Source organism: Aulostomus chinensis, chromosome 8, assembly GCF_037954235.1.
Source record: "Aulostomus chinensis isolate RoL2024-O1b breed Wild chromosome 8, RoL_Achi_v1.0, whole genome shotgun sequence".
NCBI lineage: Eukaryota > Metazoa > Chordata > Actinopteri > Syngnathiformes > Aulostomidae > Aulostomus > Aulostomus chinensis.
In genome coordinates this window covers 26,739,240-26,767,226 of record NC_141327.1, presented here as the reverse complement: position 1 = coordinate 26,767,226, position 27,987 = coordinate 26,739,240, and the positions used below count along the sequence as shown (strand labels likewise).

Below are 27,987 nucleotides of genomic sequence, written 5' to 3'. Positions count from 1 at the left end.
ACCGAAGGTGGCTCCTGCTGACCTCGCTCTGTTCTCCTCACTGTCCTCCTCTGCTGTTCAAGCCTCGGAACATGCGGAACGCGTGCTCACAACCGCCGTCTTCTGGTGGCGTTGCCTGTTTTTGTTTGCTCCAAACCAGTTGAAGCAAACGCAACTGATGCGCATCCACTGTTTCTTGTGGCGTTAGCGACAGTTCTCTTCCAAGACGCTCGGCAAAAAAAAACCAACAACAACCCAACAACAACAACAACAAACAAACAGAAATCCAACTACTGCACTTTGTGTTGTACAAAATATAACTAACTTTTTTGACTTGGTGTGGTGTTACTTTAAATATTCATCACTCAAGTGCCTCCCTCACAGCAGAGGATGTGTCTGTCTCTGTTGACGCAGCAGCAACCTCGCTGGTGAGCTACATTTTTTTGCATCTCGTCAGAACTCATGTACCCGTGACGGAGTTAAATAAAGGTCAGATAAATATATGTTGTTGTTGGGTTTTTTTTACCCTAATGTGTGGAGTGGCAGCGAAAAAGTGTTTGTGTTTGTCCGTGTGCTGTGTGTGTAGTCAGCAAACACACTGATGTTGCTTTTAGAACATTTCACAGTCGGCTGCATGGAGTGCGACAGGAAGGAAACCAACAGCTTGAGGTGTCTGAGTGATGCTCCCTCTGTGTGTGTGTGTGTGTGTGTGCAAAAGAGAGGGAGAGAATGTGGAACAGAGAGAGAGAGCGAGAGAGGAGCTTCCCTCTATATGAGTTATGGTATGTAGCAACTGTCATTTGTCTGGCGAAGTTCTGCAGCCAAACTTCACAAAAGTTTTCAGACAGGCCATAACACGGTCCACCTACCAGAGCACATAAGCTCTGCTTTCTATTACCCAGAAATCTCTCACTCTCGCGGTGTGGCGGTCCCCTATTTTACCGCATGCTCCATAGACAACAGACACTTACAGCAGAGTTGCTTGTTGGGGAAAATTCCACCCGCTGTTGGCCAAGAACTCCGGACAGCCACTCCGCGCCCACATGCCGTCCACGGAGGCGTTCACTCTCAGACTCAGATGGGTGATAAAACTGAAACGTGCTAAACGGTTCAATTTTTTTTTCATTTTTTGTAATTTTTTATGGCGGGGGGGGGGGGGGTCTGCCTGTAAGAGCCATCCGTTTTCTACCGCTTATCCTGTTAAGGGTCACGGGGGTGGAGCCTATCCCAGCAGCCTTCAGGTGAGAGGCGGGGTTCACCCTGGATGGGTCGCCAGTCCATCACACGGCCAACACATAGAGACAGACAACCATTGGCTCTCCCAGCCACGCCTATGGTCAATTTACAGTCTGGATTAACCTGGTCCCTCTTGATGTCTTTGGACTGTGGAGGAAGCTGGAGAACCAGAGAGAACCCACACAGGAACAGGGAGAACGTGGAGACTCCACACAGAAAGATCCTGTGCTGGGGAGGGTCTGGAGTCTTTGTAAAGTTGAAGAAAGGTGTCACACTTGGGCATTGCTGGAGATCCTCACATCAAACATGGTGCCACTCGGACTCATGATGTGTTTAAAGGTAATAAACTTTGAATGAGCCGGAGCTCAGTGAGTCACCGTGCAGGGGCGGGCAGAGATTGAGGGTTCTAAACTGAGACCAGCGTGACGGGAGAGACGAGGTGAGTGACAGGAAGGTGCCTTTAAAATAATAGTAAAGTAAGCAGCAGCTTTTTTAAGACATCAGCTGCACCAACACGTGAGGTGTTCAGGTTCACCAGTGAGTTTAAGTCACCTGTGTTTGGGAAGCGCTCAGAGCTCAGCGATGGTGAAATGCCAGCACAGACAAAGCGCTGATCTTCAGAGCAAACGCTGCCACGCAAGAGCAGAACGTTTTATTTTTAAATGCAGCTCTCATTTGACCTAAAAGTAGCATTTGCTTAATGTGAGAGTACTTATTCATGATCGAGTATAGTTTATTTCTTACTGCTTGTGTGTATACTTAACTACAGAGGCCCAGCAGTCGCCCCGCTCCGAGCAGGCCTGTCCTGAACCGACAACTCCCTCAAAAGTCAGCACCCGGATTCGGCTTGAAACACCGGCACAGATGAACCGCGGAGCCATCATCGCATAATTGATTCAAACCTGAAATTGAGCTTTTCTGGATGCCGGTGGGACTGATTCCTGATAATGGATTCTAATGGGAACTCAGGGATGCGGTAAACATCCGCACAAATGTCTCCTCCAGTATAATCTGTTTTATCTGGCACTGATTGCTCTGGGGGCTCCTAACACCGGACCCCCCCCACATCTGTGGAGGATGTAGCACCTTTGCCACGGCAGCATACAGGCTCTGGGTTTGGGCGATGCTGCAGAAAACGCTGGTATTTGTAGTTTGACCCCAGATTTAAGTTCAATAAAACACAGGTCTTCTTTAACACCACCTGAAGAGTCGCAGGTCGGGGTGTCAACTGCAGCTGAAACGCAACACTGACGCTGGACAGACGCACACCAACACACACACAATGGTAGATTAGCAAAAAGGACACGCAACATGTATGTTAGTGTTTCCTCCTGGCAGGTGTGTGTGTGTGTGTGTGTGTGTGTGTGTGTGTGTGTGTGTGTGTGTGTGTGTGTGAGAAGCTGCATCTCTTGGAAATGAGTGACTAACAGTAACGTTAGCGTGTGGACACTGGAGTCCATTCGTTTTGCATGTGTTCGATATGAGAGGCTGACAAATCCTTTTATGTCCGAGTGTGCATGTGTGGGTGTGTGTTTATTTGTCTGGGATCACACATAGCTTTCAGACATGTTTATCTTCAACATTAGTGTGTGTCCGAGAGTGTGTACATGTGTGCACTTCACAGTGTGAAATCCCATTAAGCGTGTTAAAACCCTCTTTGGACTACTGCCGGCTCAGGGAGAGAGAGAGATACAGACTACACACACACACACACACACACACACACACTCATGACACCTGTGTGTGAGTTTGTTTACTTGTTCGGACCTGTTTCTGTATCAGCTTTTTGGAAAAGTGCTCGTCAGGCAGCGGCAGGTAAATTTTTCACCTACGTGTCACATTTCACTCACGTTTAACCACTTTATGACAAAATTACACACGCAGGTTTTTGTTTTTTTTTAATGTACCCACAAAGAATTACCTCAGCCAAAAGGTGATGAGATCCCCGTTGTGTGTGGGTGTGGGTTTGTTGGGTGGTTAGTCAGATGTAATTCAGTGTGATTTAGCGACTAACTCTTGGAGGTGACGTGGATCACGTTGTGGATCCTGGATGGTGAAGGCCGCTCCGGTCCGTCGGCAGGGTGCGGCAGCTGTGTTACACTTCTGGCCACGTAAACCACAGATTTCCATGGCTTCCCTGGACCGGCTGGTTCACCTGCTGCTGGTTTCAGCCCTGATGTCCCAGCTAAGTTGCTCTGCTGCTCTTCACACTAATGAGCTGCAGAGCTCGTCTGACTGGGACGGATTCATTGGTGACACTAAACTGTTGGCAGGCTAAACGCAAGTCTGCTCACAGACGCAGCCGCCTCCCATCCATGCAAGTGACTTTAGACTTAATGTGACCTCACAATAATGTTCTTTTAGTTTTATGAAATGTTCTATATGTCAACTGCTGCATGTTTAATATTACATAAATATGTATATCCTAAAATTCAGAGAAGAAAACCACCAAACAGTTTAGGATTGTTACCCCCTGTGTCTGTTTTTTTTTTTTCCTCATACAGATAATTTTGCGTGCGGAGCTCTCGGTGCTTCCCTGCTGCTCTGACTGTGTGCTGCTGATACGCGAGCTCACGCTGTGTGCAGCATAAAATCAGATCAGAGTTGCTCACAGAATGATGGAAAAAAGCCAAGTATGGCCTGACCTCTTTATTAAAATGACGAGGGCTTGTTTTTGCCCTCAGAATTCTGGTTATTAAACCACATCAGCGACTACATTTGTGGCACAGTAAACATCTTAATGATCGTCACTTGCCTGTCAAGGACATCAAATTAAAATTCAATTCCTCGCTCTCGTCTGCTCAGCTCTCTTTAAGATAGCAATGACTCCTTCCACCTCTGCTTCCTCTCTTCTCTCTGCCCCCTTTCTTTTCCTTTCTCCTCTGAATACTAAACGCATTACGTAACCATACATTGCTTCGCCACGGAGGATCATCCTTGGCATCTCAAACCTTCACTTCTTTCCGCAGCGGAGTGACAAGGGGGGCGCCGCACGGCCGATGGAGGAGATTTATATCAGCTGTGCCTATTATTGTGGCGTAACCCCCCCCCCCCACACACACACACACACACACACTGGAGACAGACAGATAGACAGACAGGAAGAGACAGACGGCGGTAGATGACACTCAGATATTGTGATGTGATGAGAGAAAAAAGGAGCTTGTATCAATAGTGACCCAGTTGCCATTCCAGCGGTGATTGTCTTTCTGTCAACAGCAGACTGAGTAGCAGGCAGTTGAATATTTCTATAATAGAAACGTCCGTCACGCTCTCCGTTTCCGTATCTGTTATAGAAACGTCCATCTTAGAGAGGCTGTATGTCAGCTCACACCCCCCACCCCCCAACAACTTAACCCACTCCTTCCCCTTGCCTTTGAAACCCCCCCCCTGGGTGGAGAGAGAGGACGTTGGTAGTCGTTCCCATCATGGATGCGTGTGCTGCTCTGGGATGTTGGAGCCTTATTCCCACAGAAGTCAATCATACTGATGTGTGTGTGTGTGTGTGTGTGTGGGGGGGGGGGGGTTCAAACAGGCGTGTGAAGATGGGTGAGTCAAAACAAATTACATTCTCAGGGACGTCTTTGAATTGTGCAGTCGTCAGACAGCCACAACCTCGCTGGGTGTCTCGCAGTCATCAGAAGTGTACTTATACTTGCTTTTTAGGGAGCTACTTTTTCTTCTCTCGCACCCCCCCCCCTCCTCCTCCCCTCACATCTTGCCCGGTAATCTAACCCTAATCCAGATGACTCACTTTCATTGATTGCTCAAATCTCAAGTGTCATTTCTGCCTTGTAAGTGTGTGCTGCATACACACCAGAGGGTGTGCTGGGAGTAGTTTCATACAGACTGACTAATAGGGTTTGATGTGAAGTCCCAAGACGTGAAGAAAGATCCATTTCTTCTCAGGCTTGTCCAGAGTTTGACATCTCTGCATCCCAGGGAATCAATAAGATTCATAGTAGAACACAGAGAACATTGGCGAGGGGATTTTACTCCTCTTTTTTTTCTGGAATCCATAATTAAGTAGAGGGACACACTGAAGAACACTAACCTCCTCCAAGGTCATGCGAAAACGCTTAAAAAACACGCATTCCTGTTGAGTCTTGCAAAATGTGATAAGTCTGTTTTCCTTGGTCCATGCTGCCCCACGAGGCGTCTCAGGCTTCTGCTTTATTAGCTCAAGACTTCTGCCAACGGCAATGTAAAAGAAAGCCGCGCTTCTCTGTGGTAAAGCTACAATTTTTCATAAATTGTAAACACGCTGGCTCACACTCCGAGTCAACAGGGGGCAGAATATTAGCAGAACATCCAGGGGTCTCCAGCCCCGGTGTACAGGAACCAGGATGTACTCAGTAGGCACTCATGTTGCAACACAATGCACTTTTAATGGTAATATTGCCGTTTTAACATTTTAATTAGCAGTAAATATAAAAATTACAGGAACTAAAACATTATGAATACACTTGCAAAGGCATCTTTCAGTTGCTCATATATTAAGAAAAAGGCCGCGTCATGGTGGACCTCAGGTAGGCTTTAATGGGCTTGAGTTTAGAGGAGACGCTCCTCTCTTCAGCCCCAGTCACTGTCGCTGCAGAGGTGGGTGGCAGCACGGGATGGGGGTGCAGACACCTGCACTGGAGGAGAGATGTGTGTGTTAACTAGCTCACGTGCCCTTGACACGAGTGCACGAAAGCCAAGCGCTCACAGAACGCGTGTCTCCCCAAATATTCACCATCACCCACCTCGACTAGTCCGGCAACCACCAGAGACCATTAACGTCCTCAGACTGAGCTGTGGGTGCAACCCTCCAATTACCAGCCCGTCCTGAAGGCTGAATAAAACAACAACAACAACAACAACAACAACAACAACAAAAAGGTTTGGCCCGGCGGAGCAGAGGAGTTAGCATCAGTCAATGCAGCAAGCAAATGAGAGAATGTGAGACGCAGCATTTGAGAGGAGAAATAAAGACACCCAGTTTAGAGGCAGCTCATCATCCGGAAAACAGGACATCAAGAACTAAAGAGCAGGCTGAGGGAGCAGCTGAACAACGGCAGGGACAAAGATAAGGTTGTACATCAGCCAGCTAAAGTCTGGTACATCAGCTAACAAAAATCGAATACGCCAAGCGATAAAAGTCTAGTAAGTCGGCCAAAAAAACAAAACAAAAAAAGCTGTATCGGTCAATAAAAGCCTAGTTTATTGGTTCAAATTTTGTACATCAGCAAACAAAAAAAACCAGTTCATCAGCCAACAAATGTCTGGCGTGTCGGCAACTCAAGAATTGTATATCGGCCAATAAACGCCGAGTACTTCAGACGTCAAAATGTTACATATGAGCAAGCAGAAAACTAGCATACTGACAAAAAGAAAACTGAACGACATCGGCCAACAAAAGTATGCTGGCAAATAAAAGTCTAGTATATCGGTGGCAAACGTCTAGGGTGATGAAGCGTGAAGCCGGAGGTGGAGGAGTTTTCAGGTAGAAGTCAAGGACTTAGAGTCAATATGAAAAATCCCCAAATCCTGGGTGTGCGTGTGTTGTTGAGCAGCATTTAGCATAATGTCATTATATAGACTTTCTCTCAGCAGGCTGACACTGTTTATTGCATAATAAAGAGACGTGGGTGAAAACATAACCTACTTAGGGGAGGTAATCAGATTACACCCTTTAAGATCCAGAATCTGCCAGGGAGACCTCACCAGAAGGCGGAAGCCTACTGTAGATGAAGTTTTAAATAAATAATGGAGAAGGTTGTGGGGGCAGACAGTGAGACAGAGGCCTCACACACACAACCCAACCCCCCCCCCCCCCAAAAAAAATTCCCTCAACTTGTTCTCAGCAATGACAAGAGAAATTCATCTCACAGATCCAACGGAGGCTTTGAACTCCAACACAGAGGGAGATGAGTTTCAGCGTTTCCAAGCCTTCAAGCAGACAAATTTACACGATGAAGTCAAAGCATCATAAAGACTGACTAGTGCATCTCTGTCACGGCTCCAGGCAACAAAGGGAAAGACTGTACTTTACTTAAGTCCATATTTCTGTGTTACATAAACACTTAAATTATTTCTGGGCAACCCTAAAATAGCTCTATAAATTGACATGCGGCATTAAGAGACGCTGTGGATGACAGTGTGAGCCGCCGTCGGGTGGAGCAAAGAAAACATTACAGTCCAAATGAAATGCGAACGTTCCTTCTTCTTCTTCTTTTTGTTGTTGTTTTCTTTTCCTCTAAAGAAGATGGATCTCTCCCCCGGCCGTGTTTGTGGACACTGTCTGAGCTCCGGGCCTCTTGGGTGGGTCCCATGACAGCGTTTGAGTGACATTTGAGAGTCGGCATCGGGAGGAGACGTGCTGTCAATTCCCACTCTGCTGACCAGTGACATCAAGACAGTTCTCCCCATTTCAGACGGAGCCACACACTGATTTTTTTTTTTAAATGAATCTTTGGTGATTTAAGACATCCGTCTCTTTTAAATTCTCATCCCTAAACTGGGGTATGCGTACCCCCAGGGGTGCGTACAGTTACGTCAGTGGGTACACCACCACCACCAACAACAACAACAACAAAATCTGCACTATCTTTTCAGAAGCCTCCATCAAAAAATAAAGCAGTTTTATGTTGTTGTTTTTTTCCTCCCCACTGGTATTCTGGGATCCTTCTCTCACTCTGATTGGATCAATCTGGCTCCATACACCCACAGGCACCCAGAACCAGCCAGTCAGAGGCAGAGCAAGCAAGTCAAAAATAAGAGTCTAGACATTTGAGCTTGAATGAAAACCTTTTGTGTGTGTGTGTGTGTGTGTGTGTGTGTGTGTGTGTGTGTGTGTGTGTGTGTGTGTGAATCAACCTGAAGTATTAAGCAATGCAATGTAAAATGTATGAAGTCGAGTTTTCATAGCGCCAGGAGTCGCCCCAGTGGCCTGGCCTGCAGGACGAGGTTCAAAAGTATATTTTTGCAGCGTCGTGAGAACACAGTGAGAACACCTGCAGCCAGCATACGAGTTCAGGATCCCGGTGGCGGGCGGAGGACACAAGGCTGGATGACACTGGCGGCAGACGAAGCAAGGAGATTCACGGCAGCTATGTTATCGTTAACATGGGTGCGGGCGCAGACGTGTCATCGTCATCATTCCCAGTTAGAAGATCCCACTTGGGAAAACTTTGTCCTTCACGACAGAGAATAGACGGAGCTCAACATTTAACACACATAAATCCGACAGACATTTTACTAATTTAATCAGCTTTGCAGTCTGAATTCATCCTCCTGCTTGTCTGAATAACCCACTGTAACATCACTTCTCCTTTCTCTCTCGGTTATTCCGTTTTTTTCAGAGGGGGGGCAGTGTTGTTTATCTGTAAACGCGGTAAAACACACTGTTATTTAATTATGCAGCGAAAGGGAGAGTGTGTGTGTGTGTGTGGGGGGGGGTCGCGTTAGATCGTTATTCTATATTATTGTTTTAAGTGAAGCGAGCGGGAAGCTGGGGGATTTATGGATGTCGCCCGTTTTGGGCGAGTCAGCAGCTTGTGACTCCACAGCTCCCAGTGCGAGCCAAGTTGTGGGCTGAGGGGTCTAAAAGACGGGAAGACTGGGCAAAAATAATCAGCTGATGATCAGGCGATGGCGAGGAAGAGCAGCTCCGGCCTGCAGATTTGCCTTCATCACTGGTATGAGCAGCGACGCGTTCTACTCAGCTCATCAAAAGCTGCTAATACCACTTCCTGTTCCTGGAAACAATACGAGCATTGAGAAGTTGTTTTTTTTTCCTTTCTTCTTCTGCTATGATCTTGGCACTGAGTCTGGCTAAAAATAATCCACCACCTGTGAACTTCAGCATCTGTTGCTATGGAGAAGAGGTAAGTCAGAGGCAGGAATCAGGCGAGTTACGTACTCAAAAAGCATCGTCACTGCAGCTAAAAATACGGCACAAAGTTGCTGAATTCACCGTAAAGAGAGCCGAAAATGAGGTTTCCTGCAAAATATGTCCATAAATCACTGCAATCTCTGTCCGCCATCAGAGGACCGGATTGAAGCTGATGGAGATTTCTGACACTCACACTGGGAAAGGCATTAGCTTCTGCCCCAAAGCTGTTGTTTTTTTACGTTCCTCCGACTTCTTATCAAAGTTGTTCCCTGGCAATACATAAATCGTGTTTGACAAAGATGAAAATGATTGAACTTGGACACCAAGTCAAACATGCATGTCAAAAACGAATACTTTCACCCGCTACACATCAGCAACCTCTTTTTAAACTATTGTATTTTTCTTTGTTTGTTTTGTTGTGTCATTTAAAAAAAAAAAAAAGTTATTACTTTATTAGCTTGAACAGCAACGTCTGCATCTGGGATGTAACAGAACCGAACAGCTCCGACGGACCAAACACAAATTACAGCCAACATCTCGTTTACAAACTGATGACTGAAAAAAATGACTTCAGCTCGACTGTAAACCGCAACCTCTGCCCGATGACGCCATCTTCCTCCTGGGACTCGGACCAGCCACCAGATTTCGAGGCCTCCTTCACCGCCATCCATAGGTGCTCCACCTTCATTCCCATGCAAAGACTGCAGATTTACAGCAACACTGACATTTGTGCTCTACGACCATCCGGACTCGTTTGTCTTCCTGCTTTCACTTCAGTGTCATCATTACTTTTCTGCTGATGGCTCCCTGCTCCTTCGCTGGATGCTGCTATTTTCCACACAGCTCTGGAATAGTAATGGACGTCCTAGCTGAGTGTGTGTGTGTGTGTGTGTTTGTGTGGCGCCCTGACATGAATGTGTGTGTGTGTGTGTGTTCTTAATGTGCTCATATTTCTGCTTCACTCGCGACCTGACCAGGAGTCGAACCCATCTCCTAAGTGCTGTTCATCAGTCTCATAGTGATTCTTTTATGATGAATTCCAACGTAGCATCGATAAACATGCTCCTTTTCGAAAATTTAGGGTAAAGGGCCGAAATAATCCCTGGTTTTCCTCTGAAATTGGAAACCTCCTCAAAGGGGGAGACGTTGCTCAGGCCAGGACGCGGTAAAACCGAGACCGAGGCTCAGTTTCCACCAGCTTAGAAATAAATGTCCCTCCCTCGTTAAGAGTCTAAAGTCTGACTTCTGCTTTTTAATGGGGAACTGCGAGCTTTAGGCGACAATCAGCGGAGAATGTTCTGCAGCAATGGTTGTATCACACACAAACCAAGCGCATACCAAGACACCGATGCCTGGTCAAAATGTTCCACCCAAGCTTGGTGCATGATCGCTAGCTGGCAGATGCTAATGCTAACTGGCATGCTAATGGCTCAAACTCATTGTAGACCCAACAAAAACATTCTTGACTGATGTCAGACTTGGATCTGGAGTTCACTCAAAGTATTCAGCGTTTAGTACACGACTCTGAATGGGGACGCAGCTTCGTTCTGATATGACGATGTGATGATTGATGGTTTTTCTCAGCAGGTGAAAACAACAACGGTGGACCGACAGCTCCGCTGCATCTTTAATTACTTAATCAAAAGGAAATCTTGAGCATGAATCTCCATTAAAGCCCACAAAGAAACTTCCGAAGGTCTTAAAATTCCAAAAACGCCTGACGTAACTTTGGCAGCACATGCGTGAAATGTTGAAAACCTTGTACTTTTACTGAATTTGAACCTAAATCAAGCGTGTACTGACAGTACGGCCCAAGTGTGCGTTGCAGCTAATATCTCCCAGCTTTATCTGCAGGCACCAGTTCAAAAAAAACAAAACAAGATTTACATTATTGTGGGTAGGAATTAGTTAAGTGTTACCTTTCAAATTAAAACAAAATCATACATTTACTCTGAATGATTGGGTAACAGGTCTCTTTTTAGCCAGGGTTTATCCTTCATAGATGTTTTCAGCTGAGAAACTTGATATTTGTGTTTGATTTTTGACATCTGAGGAAGAATTTCTACATTCCGCACCTCAAGGTATCCAGTTTTCTTCCGCGTTGCGATCGCCTTCAACCAGACATGAATTGAAGTAGGAGTATGAAGAGCAGCTTCATTTAAACTGACAAAATTCCTCTGTATTTTGGACACATGGGTCATGGGCTGGAAGCAACACGTGGGGACATTTGAAGTTACTCTGATGAACCTAAACTTTTATCCTCGCGCTGACCAACCAGGTCTCAATCCCAGCATCAAACTCTCTGAAATTATGGGATTTTCCTCGGGAGACATTCAGTGGAACATGCCCGCAAAGCTGTGCGTTAATGTTTTGTAGGTTGTAAAAAAAAAAAAAAAAAGAAGGTTTCCAGGGAATATTCTGAATTCTGTAAAAATGTATGAAATACTGTAAAATAACTGTCAAAGCCTGATAGGACAGAGCAGCATATTAGGCTGTCATTTAGTCACAAATATAATCTATCCTCCGTCGTTTATAGATAACTCCACTCATCTTCATTACGTTGACAGGGCGTGAGTGTGGTAATATGAATATGTTTGCATTAACGCTTCCGTCTTCATGCATTAGTGAGTTGATTATCGCTCAGTGAGGAAAAGCAGCGTGTATAAAGACGGATGTGACCAGACGCTGCACACACAGACCGCGTCGACTTCAGCTGTTCAGAAATGAACATTATCTGCTCTGCCTTTGTTTGAACAGGGGGCGTCTCCAGATGGGAGGACACCTACATGCATTAAAATATCAAAGAATATCTCGCCTTGTTGACGAAGAGTTTACCTGCTTTGGGTTGGGTGTGTGTGTGTGTGTGTGTGTGTGTGTGTGTCAGTGTATAACAGAGTGCGACAGAAAATTTTTAAAAAACTCCCGTCGAGAGCTTCACGTACCTGCTGTTTGGCAGAAAAGGTGTTCATCACGAGCCTCGAGCCCCCGTTTGTTTCTCCATCCCAAATGCGCTTTTTCATTCGGGCGGTGTGTTTTAGCAGTGAAAACCATCCATCTCGGCCAGGACGCCACAACCGTTGCATGTTTTTTAAAGCGAGGTCCACCTAACTCCGTATTAAAGTTTGTACCTCATGAATCTTTCAGTGTGACACGACTGGAAAGCGAGCCCATCACGATGCTGAGTGCTGGAATATTTCACACAGCGGCATCGGCGCGCGTGTGCGTACGGAGGACGTGAGTGGAGAACTTGATGAATGATGCAGAATGGAAAAGAGGCCTGCCGACTCTGGTGCACGTATCACTTTAGATACTACAAGTGTATTTACTACAGAGGGAGCCAGCAGAGCTCTCCGCTGCTGCCCTTCCCTCTTGTTGGGACTTCTGCCGCCTGCTCCTGCAGACTCCCCATCCTCTGGCTCTCTGTTGTCAACAGTTTGTTTACCAGAGCCGAAGCCTTGGTCAGCAAAATGGCCATTTCCTGTGCATCTAAGTTGTGTGTGTGTGTGTGTGTGTGTGTACGAAGCTGGCAGCATTTCTGCCCTTTTTCTGGTGCCCTTTAGTAGGTTGTCTCCTGCTAGGTGGGAGGAAGTATCACCATCTATTATAGATCGCGCTGACAGTGTGGAAAAGACTTTGTAAGTGCAAACAAACCAAGAATGTTCACATTCACCGACATTCATTTGGGATACTTATCCAGAGATCGGAGGTGAGGACAGGAATAAAAGCTCCTGCTGCAGAGGAAACCCAACCATTCGCACCTGTAGTAGCACATTCCTTAAAAAATAAATAAATAAATAAATAAAATCCCAGTCTTGAGAAACAATGGGTTGGATGTTTGGATTAAATTTCATCTTTGTTACACCAGAGGTCCCCCAGCTTTGCAGCTCAGGACCCATGAAACAAACGTGTCAGAGCCTTGTGACCCCCAAACGAACCCCAGGAGTGGGTGAAGCACACAAACGTCGCTCAAATAGGCCGGTTCAAATAAAGCCGCATTTAAATTGACGTCAAATTCAAGGTATTAATTATTGCGATTCATTATTACTTTTGTTTTATTGTAGTTGTGGTATTACTGTTGCCTGTGAAAACAATCCAGGCCTTTTCAATCAGTTCTTAAGAGTTGGGTGTGTGCAGGAATGAGAGGCCAGCGCAGCGACTGAAAGAGGAGAATGACACCGTTCTCAACATCTGTGCCTCCATGGATGGTTCACTTATATTTGAGATCTTTATTATTACCATTAATAGTAATATGGATGTCTCCGCACCATTTAATGCAACCCCACCACCAGATGAGACGGGACGATCTGCACAACACCGAAGTAACAACTGAGGCAGTTGTGTTTGGTTATGGAAGATAAAATGCGATTAATGTATGAAGCGTGGACGCACTTAAAACATCTGGTTGAGTTTAAGGACACATCATCATCACGGTTGGTAAAACTGCAAATGTTAATGGCATAAATATTAACTGTGTGTGACAGGACATAAACTCCGGACGCCTTCATGGAACTACAATCCCAAACCTCCAAACCGTTCTATTTCACTTTGCCAAAGCAAAGCAGGCATTACCTTTAACTTGGTCGTAATATCCGACTTTAAACACGCGTGTTCCAACGCGGGAGCGGGAACAGGTTGTTAATGTTTATTTTGTTCGGGGAAATTAACGAGGTGATGATTGACCACGTGAAGAGAGCAGCAGCAGAGGGGCGATGTTGAGACGGCGCAACATCCACGAGGCGACGGGAATGACAAGAAAGGTCAGCCAGGAACACTTTCATCAGGAAAGAAAAAAGAAGACGACTTTAATTTCCACTGCTGCAGGTCTAACCTGGCGGTGTGGCTCCGCTCTGGGACCTCCCTACCCTCCCATGAGAACACGTGGAAAGCCAAAGGCAGTGAGAGCAGTGCCAGCAAAGCAACAGAAATGACATGGACTCAGTCAGGGACGGCATGTGAGGGAGGAGTTGGGGTGGAGGGCGAGTAGGAAGACTGAAGCGGCTTAAACAAGGCGTCCTGAATTACATTTGCCAATTGAATGTGTGAAGGGAGATAAGCGAGTCTCCAGCTGAAGGGGAACAGCTGATCGTCAGCTGATAAGCTTGACATTGTGGCCAGTCGGAACTTAATATACTCCATCAGATCCTCATAAATCATAGAGCTATGATTCCCAAACTGGGCTACGTATGCTGGGGGGGGGGGGGGGGGGGGGGGGGGCGCACAGTCAAAGGGAGTGCCAAAAAAACCTGTGCTGTCCTCTCAACACAATCCATCAACAATGAACCTGCTATTTTTTTGTATTACCTGCAATCCATGAAGCCCTGTTCCTCCTGGTCCTCTGATTGGCTCTGACCCTGATCCGTCTCACTCCACACACCTAGAGGGATCAGGTACTGGCCCCTCAGAGTTCGAGGAGGGCTGTGGGGGGTCTGCGTGAATGTTCTTTTCCCATTTTTTTCCATGTGAAGGTCCTTCAGCACCCCTCCATCACTTAAATATGCATAGATGTTTGAAACATCCTCCCCCTACACCCATGGGAGCAGCTCTGGGTCCCAACCATCTGCTCAAAGTCGTCCAGCCCCATGTGTGGCAGAGCTAGCGTTGATATTAGCGGTGCTAGCCTAGCCACTGGTGGTCCTGGTGCCATATGCGGAGGTAGAGGTGTACACAGCAGGAGGCGGGATGTGTCAGGGGATGCAAGACTTCACAAGTTTGGGAGTCGCTGTCTTCGCGTATCCCTCCAAACCTTAAGCGTATTTCAGAGAGTGGGATGCAAGTTTGCTTTGAGTTCCAGCAGCGAGCGGGACAGCAGATGGCCTCCCTGCTTCTGCCTTTAAGAGCACAAAAAGTTTGTAGGAAGTTCGTCCCGTCCGCTCACTCATTCACCCTTGTCAGATGAGAGGTAATTCATCAGCACATCTCTGCCTCCATTCGTCACAATTAGGAGGGAACAACAGCCAAAAAGATGCTTGAGGGGAGGGCCGGACCTTTTAGCCTCTCTCCTCTGCATCACCTCCATGATGTCACCTGCTGTTTGTTGATTTTGCAACCCAGACAAAAAAAAAAAAAGCTTTCAAATAGAGAGGGAAGCTCCTATTCTAGAACATTCCCTAGAGAGAAAGGCGAGAGAGCCACTCCGCATCCCTTTCTAGCATCTGCTATTCTCACTCCATCTCCTCACTGCTCTCTTGCTCCCACTTTTTCCTCCTCGCCCCCCCCCCCCCCCCACCCCCCCATCGGACATCAGCTGTTTTTCCCAGGAAGTGTTTTATTTAGAGCAGATTAATTAATTTGATACAGTATCAGAGCCATGGCCGTCTGTAGCCTATCAAGGCCTTAGGCTACTGGTGTGGCAGAAGAAGTGTGTGTGCATCTGTGTGTTTGAGAGAGAGAGAGAGAGAGGGAGAGAGAGAGGGAGAGAGAATTTTTAAGATTTTCAGGTGCTGTGTATCTGCCTCGATGTGCACTAATTAGACATGTCAAGAAATGCTTGTGTATAAATCTGTGTGTGCATGCAGACACTGGTGCGCGCGCATCAGTGGGTGTGTTCCTGCCCAACTGTTGTACGAGAGGAAATCACCTCCTCCTCATCCCGCTGCTAACAGGGTCGTGTTTGATTGTATCTCACAAAATAAACCACTGTGTTTCATTAGCGATTCTTTTCTAAGACCCATCTCTCCATCTCTTCGCCCTCAGGGACGAGTTCTCACACCGACTCCAGAGCAGCGAGCGATGAGGAGGACGGAGGGGAAGTGCTTGTCTAATCAGAGATAGAGATGGCCTCAGAAGACATGAGCACCAGCCAGTCTGACACCAGCACCACGTCCCCTTGGCAATTCATACACAACAAATCGGTCAAACAATTGAAGCAGTTTTTGAGGTGAGGAGCTACTTGTCTTTTCTTTGCTATTTTTTTTTTTTACAAGTTAAGACTTCAACCGGAGGCTCAAGACCGCAGAAAGAGAATTTTACCACGCTGTGATGAGAGTTCAAGCAGTCCAAAGCTAAAGAAGAAGTCCCCAACGCCAAAACCACGCCCTCGCTCCCTTTCAATGGCGCTAGCCTTGAATAAATGCTAGATGGCAAGCATCTCTGGACAGCTTTCTGCGATGGATATTGTGGTGACATCCCAAATGGCCCCAAGGACAGGACCGGGACGGCAGACGCATAACTGGAATGGACGCTCTTCATCAGTTGTACTGTCCACAGCCAGCTCATTCCTCTGTTGGCTCGCCCTGCTGTCAATAATGCGGTTGCCAATGGTAACAGCAGACTGTTGGCTCATCGAAGGGGAGAAAGGCTTCGTGTGGCTGGCTATCTGCAGTATGAACCAGCCGCCGTACGAGGCCATCCCCTCCCACATTAACAGGTAAGACATGCCGCTGCTCAAACGACTTCCTCCACCCTCCCTCTCGGCCCGACATCTAGAACCTTCACTCTTCTCCAAACAGCACCATCGTGGACCTGAGGCTCAACGAGAACAAGATACGCTCGGTCCACTACTCTTCACTCAGCCGCTTCGGTAACCTCACGTACCTGAACCTCACCAAGAACGACATCAGCTACGTGGAGGACGGAGCCTTTTCAGCACAATTCAACCTGCAGGTCAGTGGTGACATCGCACACGTAGACATCCACACGTGCTTCTGAACGCAGATTCATGACTGCACTTAATGGAGGAAAAAAAAAGTTACTGAGCACTTTTACAGTATTTGTATTTACGTGGAACGTTTTTGCCGCATTTTTACTCAGATGTAGTCGTGTTGGGTAACTTTACTCCACATCACATCAAGTATTTCACCATTATTCCTCCAACACATTTATTGGAGCGACTGTGTTGGTTCAGCATGTTTATGTTTCATAAATTAAGTTCAACCATCGGCAAAATAAAAAAAAATGACAAAAAACTCAGAAGTTTCGCTCATGAACCTCTCAAATAAGCTCCGCCCTCACCAGCAGCAACCTTAGTGTCTCTTGCAGAACTTTGTCATGCTTCAGAAGGATAAACCACCAATTATACACACTTTTTTATAACCAGCGCCTGGCGTACGCCCTGGCGTCATCGTCCAGCTCTAGGAAACTGAAACCTCCCTTGTGAGGAAGGAGCTGGTGCCAGCGTGGGAGGTGCACACAGATCAGAGGATCTGACTTCAAGTCTCTGGGTGTACAAGTAGTCCTGGATGGGGGACCGGGACCTGGTGTTCGGTCTCAGAGATAGCATCGGGAGCTCATAACTTAAGTGCAGCCACTGCTTCATCTTGCTGAAAGGAGCCGGCTGTAGTGGTTCCTCTATCTGATTAGGACGGCGCCCAGGCAGCCTGGACTGCCAGGAGGTCCCTGGAGCAGACGAACAACATGCTGGAGGCATCATAGATCTCACCTGGTCTGGGAAGAGCTTGGGGGGGTTGGCTGGGAGTTCTGCTTGCTGCTGATGCTACCTGTGACTGGCATTTCTATCATTTTCTGTTATATATCATGCTAAAACATGCTAATGTTCCATTAGGAGAACTCAACAATCATATATTGGCATAAATGGCATATCACTGCATCCAATACTCATTGTGATACTGCAGTTTGGTACCTTTTTCGTACTTTTATATTCACAGGAATCGGACTCTGTAATCAGAGGCAGTATTTTCTACATTTATTTGAGGAAAGGACATAAATTTGTCTCAAATTAGGCACGCACACGCGCGCGCACACACACACACACACACACACACACACACGCACTAGAGTGACGAGCCCCAATCGTTATGACTTCCAGAAACATTTAGGCAAAAGTGTTGCCATCAAACAAAACAAACTGGCACGCTCGCACGTCTGGCCCGGCTGCTGGAGCCGAGCCAGGAGCTACGACGTGAAGCAGAGAGCGCAGCAGCTGAGATCGGCATGTGAAACACCACTGGTACTGAACCGCGTCTGTTCGTTCTGCATGTTTCCAGTTTGTAGTGAGTGACGCCTGGAGCTGGCCGGCTCTTCAGAGATTAGAATAATCCCACTTGTCTTTGTCTCGCAAGGTTCTCCAGATTGGCTTTAACAAATTGAGGAACCTGACGGAGGGGATGCTGCGAGGCCTGGGCAAGCTGCAGTACCTCTACCTGCAAGCCAACCTCATCGAGACTGTTACACCCAACACCTTCTGGGAATGTCCCAACATAGAGAACATTGACCTCTCCATGAACAGGTAACAACGCTGGTGGTGTGTTCACAAGAACAGAACAACAATTCATGAACCATCGCAAAAGAAAAACCCAACAGTCGTGCTCTCGTCATCTCCTCAACTGTGAGGCTTTGCTTGCTTGAAAACTGGAATGTGTTCGTTTTTGAAAGTTAGCGAGGAGGGGGAAAAAAAAGCTCCACTACTCCGGCCCCCGGGGGGAAATCGTAATGAATATCTTCTTCATATTAATTGCAGATTATCATATAGCACTAAACAATTTAACAATTGAGAAAGAATTAAAATAATAATTGCAGCCTTAATTGTGGCTGTTTTCTCTGGTCTTTTTGTAGGCTCATATTTGTTGTAGCAATGAAACGAGTTAAAATACTTTCAGCAGAGTTGCACCGGAGTAAAGCGCCTGATTTTCTTTTACACGCATCAAATAATCACTATTTATTGCCAGGTTTAGCACCATCACCTCAGAATCAATGCTGTGCTGGTGGCGAGACTCTCAATGAAAAACGCATTGCAGAGTGTTGAGAGAGAAATTCTCTCATTGACGGAATTTGATGCCTTAAAGCTCCACGTTTTAAAGGTCCCCTGACATGAAAACTGGGTTCTCCATAAATCACCACAGCATCAAAGGATCAAAGCCCATAAATTGGCAGTACAGCGATGCGTCAAACTAAAAATTAAATTTTTCTTCAATCAAATTGATCTTTTTTTTCTTTTTGTGCACGGACGCATATCCAAAGTATTCATCTGTTTCTGCACCAACTATCATATCTTCCTGTAAAATGCTCTAAGCAACCGTTACACGATACACTGCAGCTCTTTAAAACCCCCTTTTTTTCTTTAAATCTTAAAAAAGGTGGATGTGAAATTGTGGATAAACTGGTTTGATCGTCACACAGCCTTCAGAAAATGACTTGAGCCGGGATCACAATGCAGTCCGTTTGGTCTTATAGTGCTGGAAAGTCTAAAGACGCCCACGAGTAAATTACGCCTCCCCATTCGTTAGCAGCGAGCTGACCAGCATTGGGCAGACCGGCCTTCCTAAGTTCAAAATTTGCAGCAACTTCTTCCCTCACTTCATGATTTTCCTGGATGCACAGGGCCTTTGACAAAAGCTGAGATTTGTACTTTTGTCTTGTTCCGACTCCTGGTACAGTCACTGACATCGATCTTCTGATAACCTTTTCTTTGTGGCTTTCTGAGAATCTTTTTTATTTTTTTGTTGCTGCAATTGTTGGGAGATGAAAAACCGAGGCCAAAGATGGCCAAGGAACACTCTGAATAAGACATAAATATGATTTTGCCCTTGTTTCCTCCTCAGGATCCAGGTGCTGGACGGCAGTTTGTTCTCTGGGCTCACCAAACTCAGCACCTGTGAGCTCTACACCAACCCGTTCAACTGCTCTTGTGAGCTGCTAGGTTTTCTGCATTGGCTCTCTGCCTTCCCCAACAAGACCAGTGAGAGGATGGTTTGCGACTCCCCTCAAGGGTTCTCTGGATACAACCTCCTGAGCCAAAACCCCCGCATGCCGACCCAACGCAATGCCCTGCATGTCCTGAGTCTCGTATGCTTGGATGATGGGATTATCATGACGCCGTTTCCCGGTGTCTCCACCACACCGTACCAGGATTTTACCTCTCCCTGCGGTCTGGACGATTGTCCCTCCGGAACCCCTCCTGAGGAGGTGATCAGTTTCAGCCCCGTTTTCTCCGAATCGCCGAAGATGACTCTCAAGCAGGTGCTGCACTCCAGCGCCGTGATAACCGTCCAGATCCCGTATCCGTACAAGAAAATGTACATTCTGATGCTTTACAACAACAGTTTCTTTAGGGACATTCAGAAGCTGAAAAATCAAAGAGAGGACATTGAGCTAACGGACTTATCACCCAACACGGACTACACATACTGCGTGGCCTCTATACGAAACTCTCTACGCTTTAACCACACCTGTCTGACCATCTCCACCGGCCGCCGGGCCGGCACCGGCAAGGTCGCCAATCAGTCATCAGCTACTCACTACATTATGACTATTCTGGGCTGCTTGTTTGGTATGCTGCTCTTCCTTGGCCTCGTCGTCCACTGCCTGAGACGGAGGAGGATCATGGAGGAGAAGGAGAGGAAGATGAACAGAATCCAGAGAACTCTAATAGAGCTCAAGTATGGAGGAGAAGGGGATATAGAGGGAGGGAGCGGCGGAGCCGTCTCTCAGAAGCTCAGCGCTGGGGACAGTCTGACCAGAATGCCCTACCTGCCTCAGGGCGGTGAGATAGATCCATACAAGCTGCAAGAGGTGATAGAAACACCAGCGCATAAGCCTACCAAACTGAACTACATGGAGGTCAGAGGGTCCGGTGTGGAGAGAGAGAGAGAACGAGAGCGAGAAAGAGAGATGTCGCCACAAGCAAACCCCCAGGGTTCGGTTGCCGAGATCTCGACCATCGCTAAAGAAGTCGATAAAGTGAACCAGATCATCAACAACTGCATAGACGCTCTTAAATCTGAGTCCACGTCCTTCCAACAGGGGATGAAGTCTCCCTCCTCTGCAGGCGGAGGGGCTGTATCAACTGCAGAGCCACAGCTGGTGCTCCTCTCTGAGCAAGGCGAGAGAGGAGACAGGGGAGGCGAGTTCCTGTCCCCGGTGTACAAAGGAGGAAGAGGCGGAAGGGAGGAAAGAGGAAGAAGCTACCACCACTCGCTGCAGCGACACCACAGCATGGAGGCTCCCCCGACCTCCAAAAGGCCCAGCACATCTTCATCTCCTGGTTCTGCCCGCAGCCCTCGCTCCTTCCACTCAGAGGGCGGCTACCACTCTTCGGAGACTCGCTACATCGAGAGGACCTCACCTGGGGAGAGAGGAGAAAGGGGAGGAGAGGCGATCCGCGCAGTCAACCCAGCTGCGGCCATCTTGCGAGCTGAAGCCCAGAGAATCCGCCAGTACAACGAACACCGCCACTCTTACCCCGGCTCCCAGCAGCACCTCCAGGAGTTGCAGCACCACCCTCAGATCATGCAGGAGCCTCACCACCACCCGGCGGGCCGTAAGCCGTCCGTGTTAGACCCGCTCACCCTCAGCAGACAGGCCAAGCAGCGGGAGCTGGCCTACTCTCAGCTCTCCCCACACTACCCGCTCTCGCCCCAGTACCACAACCTCAGCTACTGCTCCAGCCCCGAGGAAGACGAGGAGGAAGAAGGGCTACTATGCACCCCGACCCTGGGGCTGTGGGAGAGGTTCAAATTGCACCGCAAGAGGCACCGGCAGGCATCCATGGAGGATGAAGGATACGTGGCGGCCGGGCACGCGCTGAGGCGAAAGGTTCAGTTTGCCAAGGACGAGGATCTCCACGACATTCTGGACTACTGGAAGGGTGTGTCAGCTCAGCAGAAGGCCTGATCCCACATGGGGAGACCCCCAACACTTCCCAGATAGAAAAATAACACACACACACACACACACACACACTGCATCAATAACATGTTACACAGACTTATACCAGAGACCTGTAAATACACACAAACACATACAATATACAGGATCTAGAGAGTCAAAGTACACACACACACACACACACTCACACACACACACCAAGCCTTTGCTTCTAAGAACACAACGGAGGACCAAAACTAATATACTGAACAACAAAAATCATAATTTAGAGATTTTTCTTTTTTGTAATCTAATGGAACTTATAGCTCAGACTTATGTAGCTATTTCTACTAAGTTTTCAATGACGAAGAAACAATTACAAACAAAAAAAAACTCAACATCAAAAACACCTTAAAAGCGGCCAGGCGACCCATCCTGAACACGGTCCATCCGCCAGGCCTGATCAGACCCGCTCACGCTGGGATTCTCGCGACGGCGCTCTTTTGACGAGGGTTTTTTTTTTTTTCTTTTCTGTTCTTCTTCTTTCTTTCTTTTTTTTTTTTTTTGCATTGAAACACAAACAGATATTTTTGAAAGATTTGACTCAAAACATTAAAAAAATGGTTTAAAAAAAAAAAAAAAAAAACCCAAAACTTCAGGGTGGGTCACCGGGCAACAGTACAACCTTCAAGCGTGCTGTGTAGGAAGCTGTCACCGGAGCGCGAGTACCATGTGCCAAAATCCACTGAGGGATCGAGCCCTACTGTGTACCGACTTCTCCTCGCCACTGTTTTTATATACAGAATTTAAAAAAGAACAACCTAGAATGACACGTTGTTACTCCTATTAATTATTCTTACTATCATTACTGTTCTTCTTCTTATTCCTATGGTCCTCATCATTAAGACGCTATTATTTGAATATGGCATGGCTCTGTCGTGTGACTGTGTTTTGACTGTCTTGAACCTCTCAGCTGAGACCTGCACAGCAACAGACCAACGTGACGACGGACGAGACACTCGAGCTCTTCTTTTCTACCGCGAGGATTGTGCTCTTTGTCCGGCAAAACAACAACGAAAACAACAACAAAAACGAACCCCCACCCCGAACCACCTCCTCTTTTTTTTTTTTTTTCTCTTTCTCTCGATGAACCCTCCCTTAAACACACCGGGCTCCTCCGCCTCCTCGAGAGGGGAACGTTGTACAGACGCGAGAGAGAAGTTCTATATTTGCAAGAGAAGTTGTTGTTGTTTGTACAACATGGTTTTGAAATCTTTCAGACTTTTCCCAAACCCAGAATCCAGAGTTTGTTAGTTAGTTGGTTAGTTAGTTAGTTTACCTACCTGCTCAGTTACAACGGTACGTTTTTGTTTTTTCTGTTTTTGTTTTTTTTTTGGGGGGAAATTTTGAAATCGAACAAAAAGAGACAGGAAAAAAATAACAATTGTAATCTTGAAATGAATGTCTTTAATTCCCACAGGGGGAAACATATCTGCACTGTTCAAAATATTAAAAAAAAAAAAAACCCACAAAAACAAAAAAAGAGAAGGGAAAAAAAAAAACCCCGACGCTTTGGAAAAGACCTCAGCTTCCTTCCCGACACACCGTAGCTCCACTGTGTTTCCACCCCCTTCTCCTCCTCTCCCAGGTTCGCTCTGGTTTGTTTTTTTTTTTTTACTTTTCTTTTTTTATTTCCCAGTTTCCACTGTGGTGCCGCTGTGCCAACTTGACAAATCACAGTATTTGAAATGATTTTAAATACTATTTACAGACCTCTTCTTCTTCTTCTTCTACTACTTCTTCTTCTTCGCATTGATATGCATCAGTTTGCCAATCAGAACATCAATTTGCACAAGATGATCCACCGCCATCAGCTCACTGATCCCCTTCTCTCTTCTAATCATTTCTAAGACCAAAGTACTGTGGAAATAAAATTTACTCCGTAGAGCCCCTGACCCATCACCCTTACTACTCAGATACACACACACACACACACACAGATGAATGTATTCTTTGTGAATTACTGTTTAGCAGCTGGATTAACTGTTTCTAATGTACAAGCTGTAATCAAACAGTGTCTTCATCTGTCTGACAGAAAACGAACAAACAAACAAACAAAAAAAAAAAAAAAACGACCTTCTGATGGCCACTTGGGTTTCAGAACTGGATACAAATTAGGGATCGCTGGCTTTCAAAAACGGTCCAAATTGGACCCGTATTCTCCGGTTCCAGTCTCAAGACCGTGAGCTCCGCGGACGTCGACGGGAAGGCCGAAGTCGCCGGGGCAGACGTCTGCCGAAGCGGTCGCAGTGGGTTTGTTTCTTCGCCTTATCAAAGGGTTTCAACTAAAAAAAACAAAACAAAACAAAACAACAAAAAAACGTTCCTGGTAGGTGAAGTGACGTAGACGTGTGATTGGTATCACTAGCGTAGTGGACAAAGACTACATGTGTATGTGTCACACTGCAGGATCGGAAAACTGGGGGCTGACAAAAGGAAGGAAGGAAGGATGAAACTAAAAATACTGCTGTTTATTCTTTAAAGAACTGGCTGGCATCAGCTGACAGCCGGGGCGGAGTCAGGAACGCTGGTGGGTCGTGAGGCTTGTGGTTTTAACTGCGTTGTTGACCTTTCGCACGCCGACTGACCGGCTCCCACTTCGCCGTCTGAATCGAAACACAATTGACCCCAAACTCTGAAAGAACACACGGGACGGCGCGACACAAACGACGGAGCTGGCGAGCGGCGGAAACGAGCGCAGCTGCGGAGGAGCGAGTGGGAAACGCATCAGGGACCGACTTGGTTAATGGGTCGCTAGGAAGTACTTCCATAATACCTCCGAACTGAGGAGTTAGTGGATAACTACTTAGTACCTCCTTTGTTTATTGTGTCACTTCACTTGGTGGTACACACACACACAAAAAAACAACAACCCTGTAGGTACTGAGTACATACTCAGTACACGTCTCTTGATTTGAGGGTACACAAACATACGAGGTACTTATCCAATATTTACCAAGATGTGTACTGCAATGCAGGAGCTCCTAAGCTTTTACTTTAGGAGTACAAGAGTAACGGTGAGTTGATCTGAAATGAATGAACGGCTAATTGGCAAATGCTCACCTGTGTCATACGTTTGTGGTGGCTCGCGATTGCTGACTCGGCTGTTTAGTCCTGAGTTATTAGGCAAGTACGAATGAACGAGTCATCAACCATCGGCCCGTCCCCGAGTCGTCCCTCACGCTGTCCTTAGTAACTACGCACAATTTTGTGTATCTTATTGTGTTACTGCAAAGTTTATTGAATGGAAAAACTGTATAAAATATGTTTTCTCTGTTTTAATGAGTTGAGAATGCTCAAGTCACTAAGCCCGGTTAAAGCCACCATCGAGGGTGAGTGAAATGACGACAGCGGAGTGCAGTGCGGCGGCGGCGGCGTTATCCGTGTGGTCAAAAAGGCCGTTCGTGAACTGCTGCAGCTTCTCTGGGCCGCAGCACACAAGCCAACGCCGATCCAAAAGCAAACGGATGCGCTACGGTTGTTTCTGCATTCCACGTCCCGGATTGTGGCTTTAACAACAACAACAGCCTTAAAAATATTCAACTTTCTTTCAATCTTTTGAACTTGAGCATTGCTTTCAAATTAAACCGCGTCCTGGTTTCTTATTCTTTACGGACAGCGATTTTTAGGATTGCTTGATTCTTAAAGCTTCACTTGAGCATTCTTTCAGTAACAGTGATATCAATGTAGCGATGTACTAAACAACTGTTCTTTTCTTTCCTTTGGTTTTTGTTTTAATGAACACTATTGCCCTGCAGTCCTCATGCGAAGGAGAGTAGCAGAGCTGGTCTAGAATCAGAGGGCGGCGGGACGGCGGTCGGGGCCACGGCGACCCTCATCAGCGCTGCTAGTCTTCGACGCATGATGACGAGAAACTGTGTTTTTGAAACAACAATGCCTAGAAAGTGGAAATAAAGAGATCCTACTTGAGAACAGACAAATGACAATGGAGCGCTGCAAGGAAATCCTCAGTGGAAGCTTGTGTGATGTTCTTCTAGCGAATGACTCGGAGCGAGACAGAGAGAGAGAGAGAACGAACGCTCCACCATAGGATCTCTCAGAGGCTCTTTATTTATTTTCTTGTCAAAAAAATTCAAATAAGCACAATAAAATAGCCTTTCTTTCACCGTCCCCTTTCCTGGAGAAACCATACATGTGCGACACGTTTTGAAGACACTGGGGAATCCATTTCATGTCTTGATGAGTTTCTTCCTTCAGCTTGAGGAAATGTTTGAAGGGTGGGGTGACGCCTCCTCTCCTGCCTCGGGCGGTGCTCCTTCCCCGAGACTCTCCCTGCCACATCAGTGCCACGCCTGTGAACGCAGATGCGGCTTCACGTGCTTTCACGTTCTACTCAAAAGGTTTTGAAAGGCCCGATTTGTTTCCGGGGTACTCTTGTGAAAACCGCCCACCTTCGCCCAGGTTTTAGGTCGCCAGACCTCCCCATCGTTCACGCAGCCCTGGGCTGAGGACCCTCGTCCACGTCACGCCACTTCCTTCCACGCCCAGAGTTTCACCCTCACGCAGAAATAGAGCCGAGTTGGTAAGTTAGCAAGTAAGTGGGGCGAAAAACTGATTCCACCAGTACAGCACACTTCATGCACTCAGTAACCCCCCCCCGGAACTAACAATGTTGGTATTAATCAGCCGGGGAGCAGAACGTTAGCGTGGCTGCAACTGTAACCTCAATGTTTAGACGGAGAGACAGCACCCAGTGATTAATCAAATGAATCGATACTAGAATATGAAGCTGGGGCCGTTTTCTGATCAGCCTGAATACAGTCGGGGGGGGGGGGGGGCGGCGACCCCGCCCTCGTTATTTGGTTGCATTGCCGTCACAGATTCACCTTAAACGCTCTCTGAGGTCCTGCAGGAGGTTTTTTTTTTGCAACATGTAGGCAGGGGAACCGCTCGACGGCGCAGCTTCCAGCTTCCAGCGAGTGTTGCCAACTCAGCACAGCGTTTTGCATAATTAGCAAGAAGACGCTAAAAGTAAACCACAGCAGCGACGTGGCACAAGTGGTTTCAGGGCAGAACCGTGGAGGGAACCGAAGCAGAGCGGCAGGGACATGATGTGAGTGTGCGCCTTCACTCATGACTCAGGCTGTGGAAGCACTGCAAACTGATATGGACGGAATATTGGGGGGGGGGAGCCAAGTCTCACCGACGGTAGCGTCAGTAGCGGGATTATCGCCGCCCCCGTCAAACCTCCTCTAACTGACAGACAAGCCACTTCAAGTCAAAACTTGCAGTTGCGCGCAGTCACGCAGAGTTCAGCGCGCATCATTTATGTTCCAATATCACACAACAACGTGGAGACATCACAATAATCGTTTTAATTGGTTAATCCATGACTAACTGACACTTGTGAACAGTTTCTGCCTTGAAGTTAAATATAATCCTGTTAAATAAATTGCGTAACCATGTGAAATTTTTTTTTTTTTGGCAAAACCTACACAGCGTCTATGTCTCGGTCCAAACTGAATCTGGGTAAAATGTAAATACGGGCTGAATTTGCTGGAGGAAAACTTGGATGAGCACGGATGCTGACAAACCCAAGACACCCTCCGTCATAATGCGGCTTCAAGAAAGACTTCAAATAAGGACAAAAAAAAAAACAACCAACCAGTGGTGCCACGTTGGATTGGCACGGAGGATGAAAGGGCCTATTTGGAGCGTGTCCTTGGTGAAATGAATTAGGATGCTTACTTTGCTGCATTTTAATTTGACAGCAGCAAGTGAATGGACAAAGTGAACCATCTAATGAGGAGTGTCTTGAGACCAAATAACTCTGCACTGTTTTGTCTGTAATGCGGCGGCGGCGGCGGCGGCGGGGGGGCGCTTTTAAAACAACTTTGACTGATTTAGGGGAAAGTAGAGAATCAGTGTGTGTGTGTGTGACGTTGCGGATGTAACCTACTTCTCCTGAGAAAATCTGCGATGTTTTGAACCCAAAAACAAAAGTTTACACATGGTTGGAGGTTGAGCTGCCAGCGGCTTCAACCACGTTTCATCCCGGCTGCTTTCACCTGTGAAAGGGATCTCAACTCGCCCTCCTTCGCCCCGCACACAGCAACTTTCCACACAATTAACGACCCACTTAATCCAGCTCTTAAGGACAAGCTTTACTGAGCGTGAGGCAGGTGAGGACACTTCCCCGAGCAATGCAAGACACACAACACCAGGTGCCGACGGGTTTGTCACGAGTAGTAGTGAGGTGTAAGTGCAGTACTTGTACTGCAGTTCTGCACGCAGAACAGAGAAATCCAGCGATCTTACACTTCAAGACGGGTTTG

General features: G+C 46.9%; 1 protein-coding gene across 2 annotated transcripts in view; it reads left to right on the top strand.

Moving 5' to 3' along the window:
* LOC147257843 (protein ELFN1-like) overlaps nt 1-25,817 on the top strand; it is a 131,247-nt gene extending 105,430 nt beyond the window's left edge. For both annotated transcript variants that reach the window (XM_086212027.1, XM_086212028.1), the window contains exons 3-6: nt 15,785-16,457; nt 16,540-16,693; nt 18,109-18,275; nt 19,588-25,817. In XM_086212027.1, the coding sequence (XP_086068153.1) occupies nt 16,168-16,457; nt 16,540-16,693; nt 18,109-18,275; nt 19,588-21,658 (2,682 nt within the window). In that variant the 5' untranslated portion in view covers nt 15,785-16,167 and the 3' untranslated portion in view covers nt 21,659-25,817. The remainder of the gene's footprint in view (nt 1-15,784; nt 16,458-16,539; nt 16,694-18,108; nt 18,276-19,587) is intronic.
* Nucleotides 25,818-27,987: the final 2,170 nt, after the last annotated feature.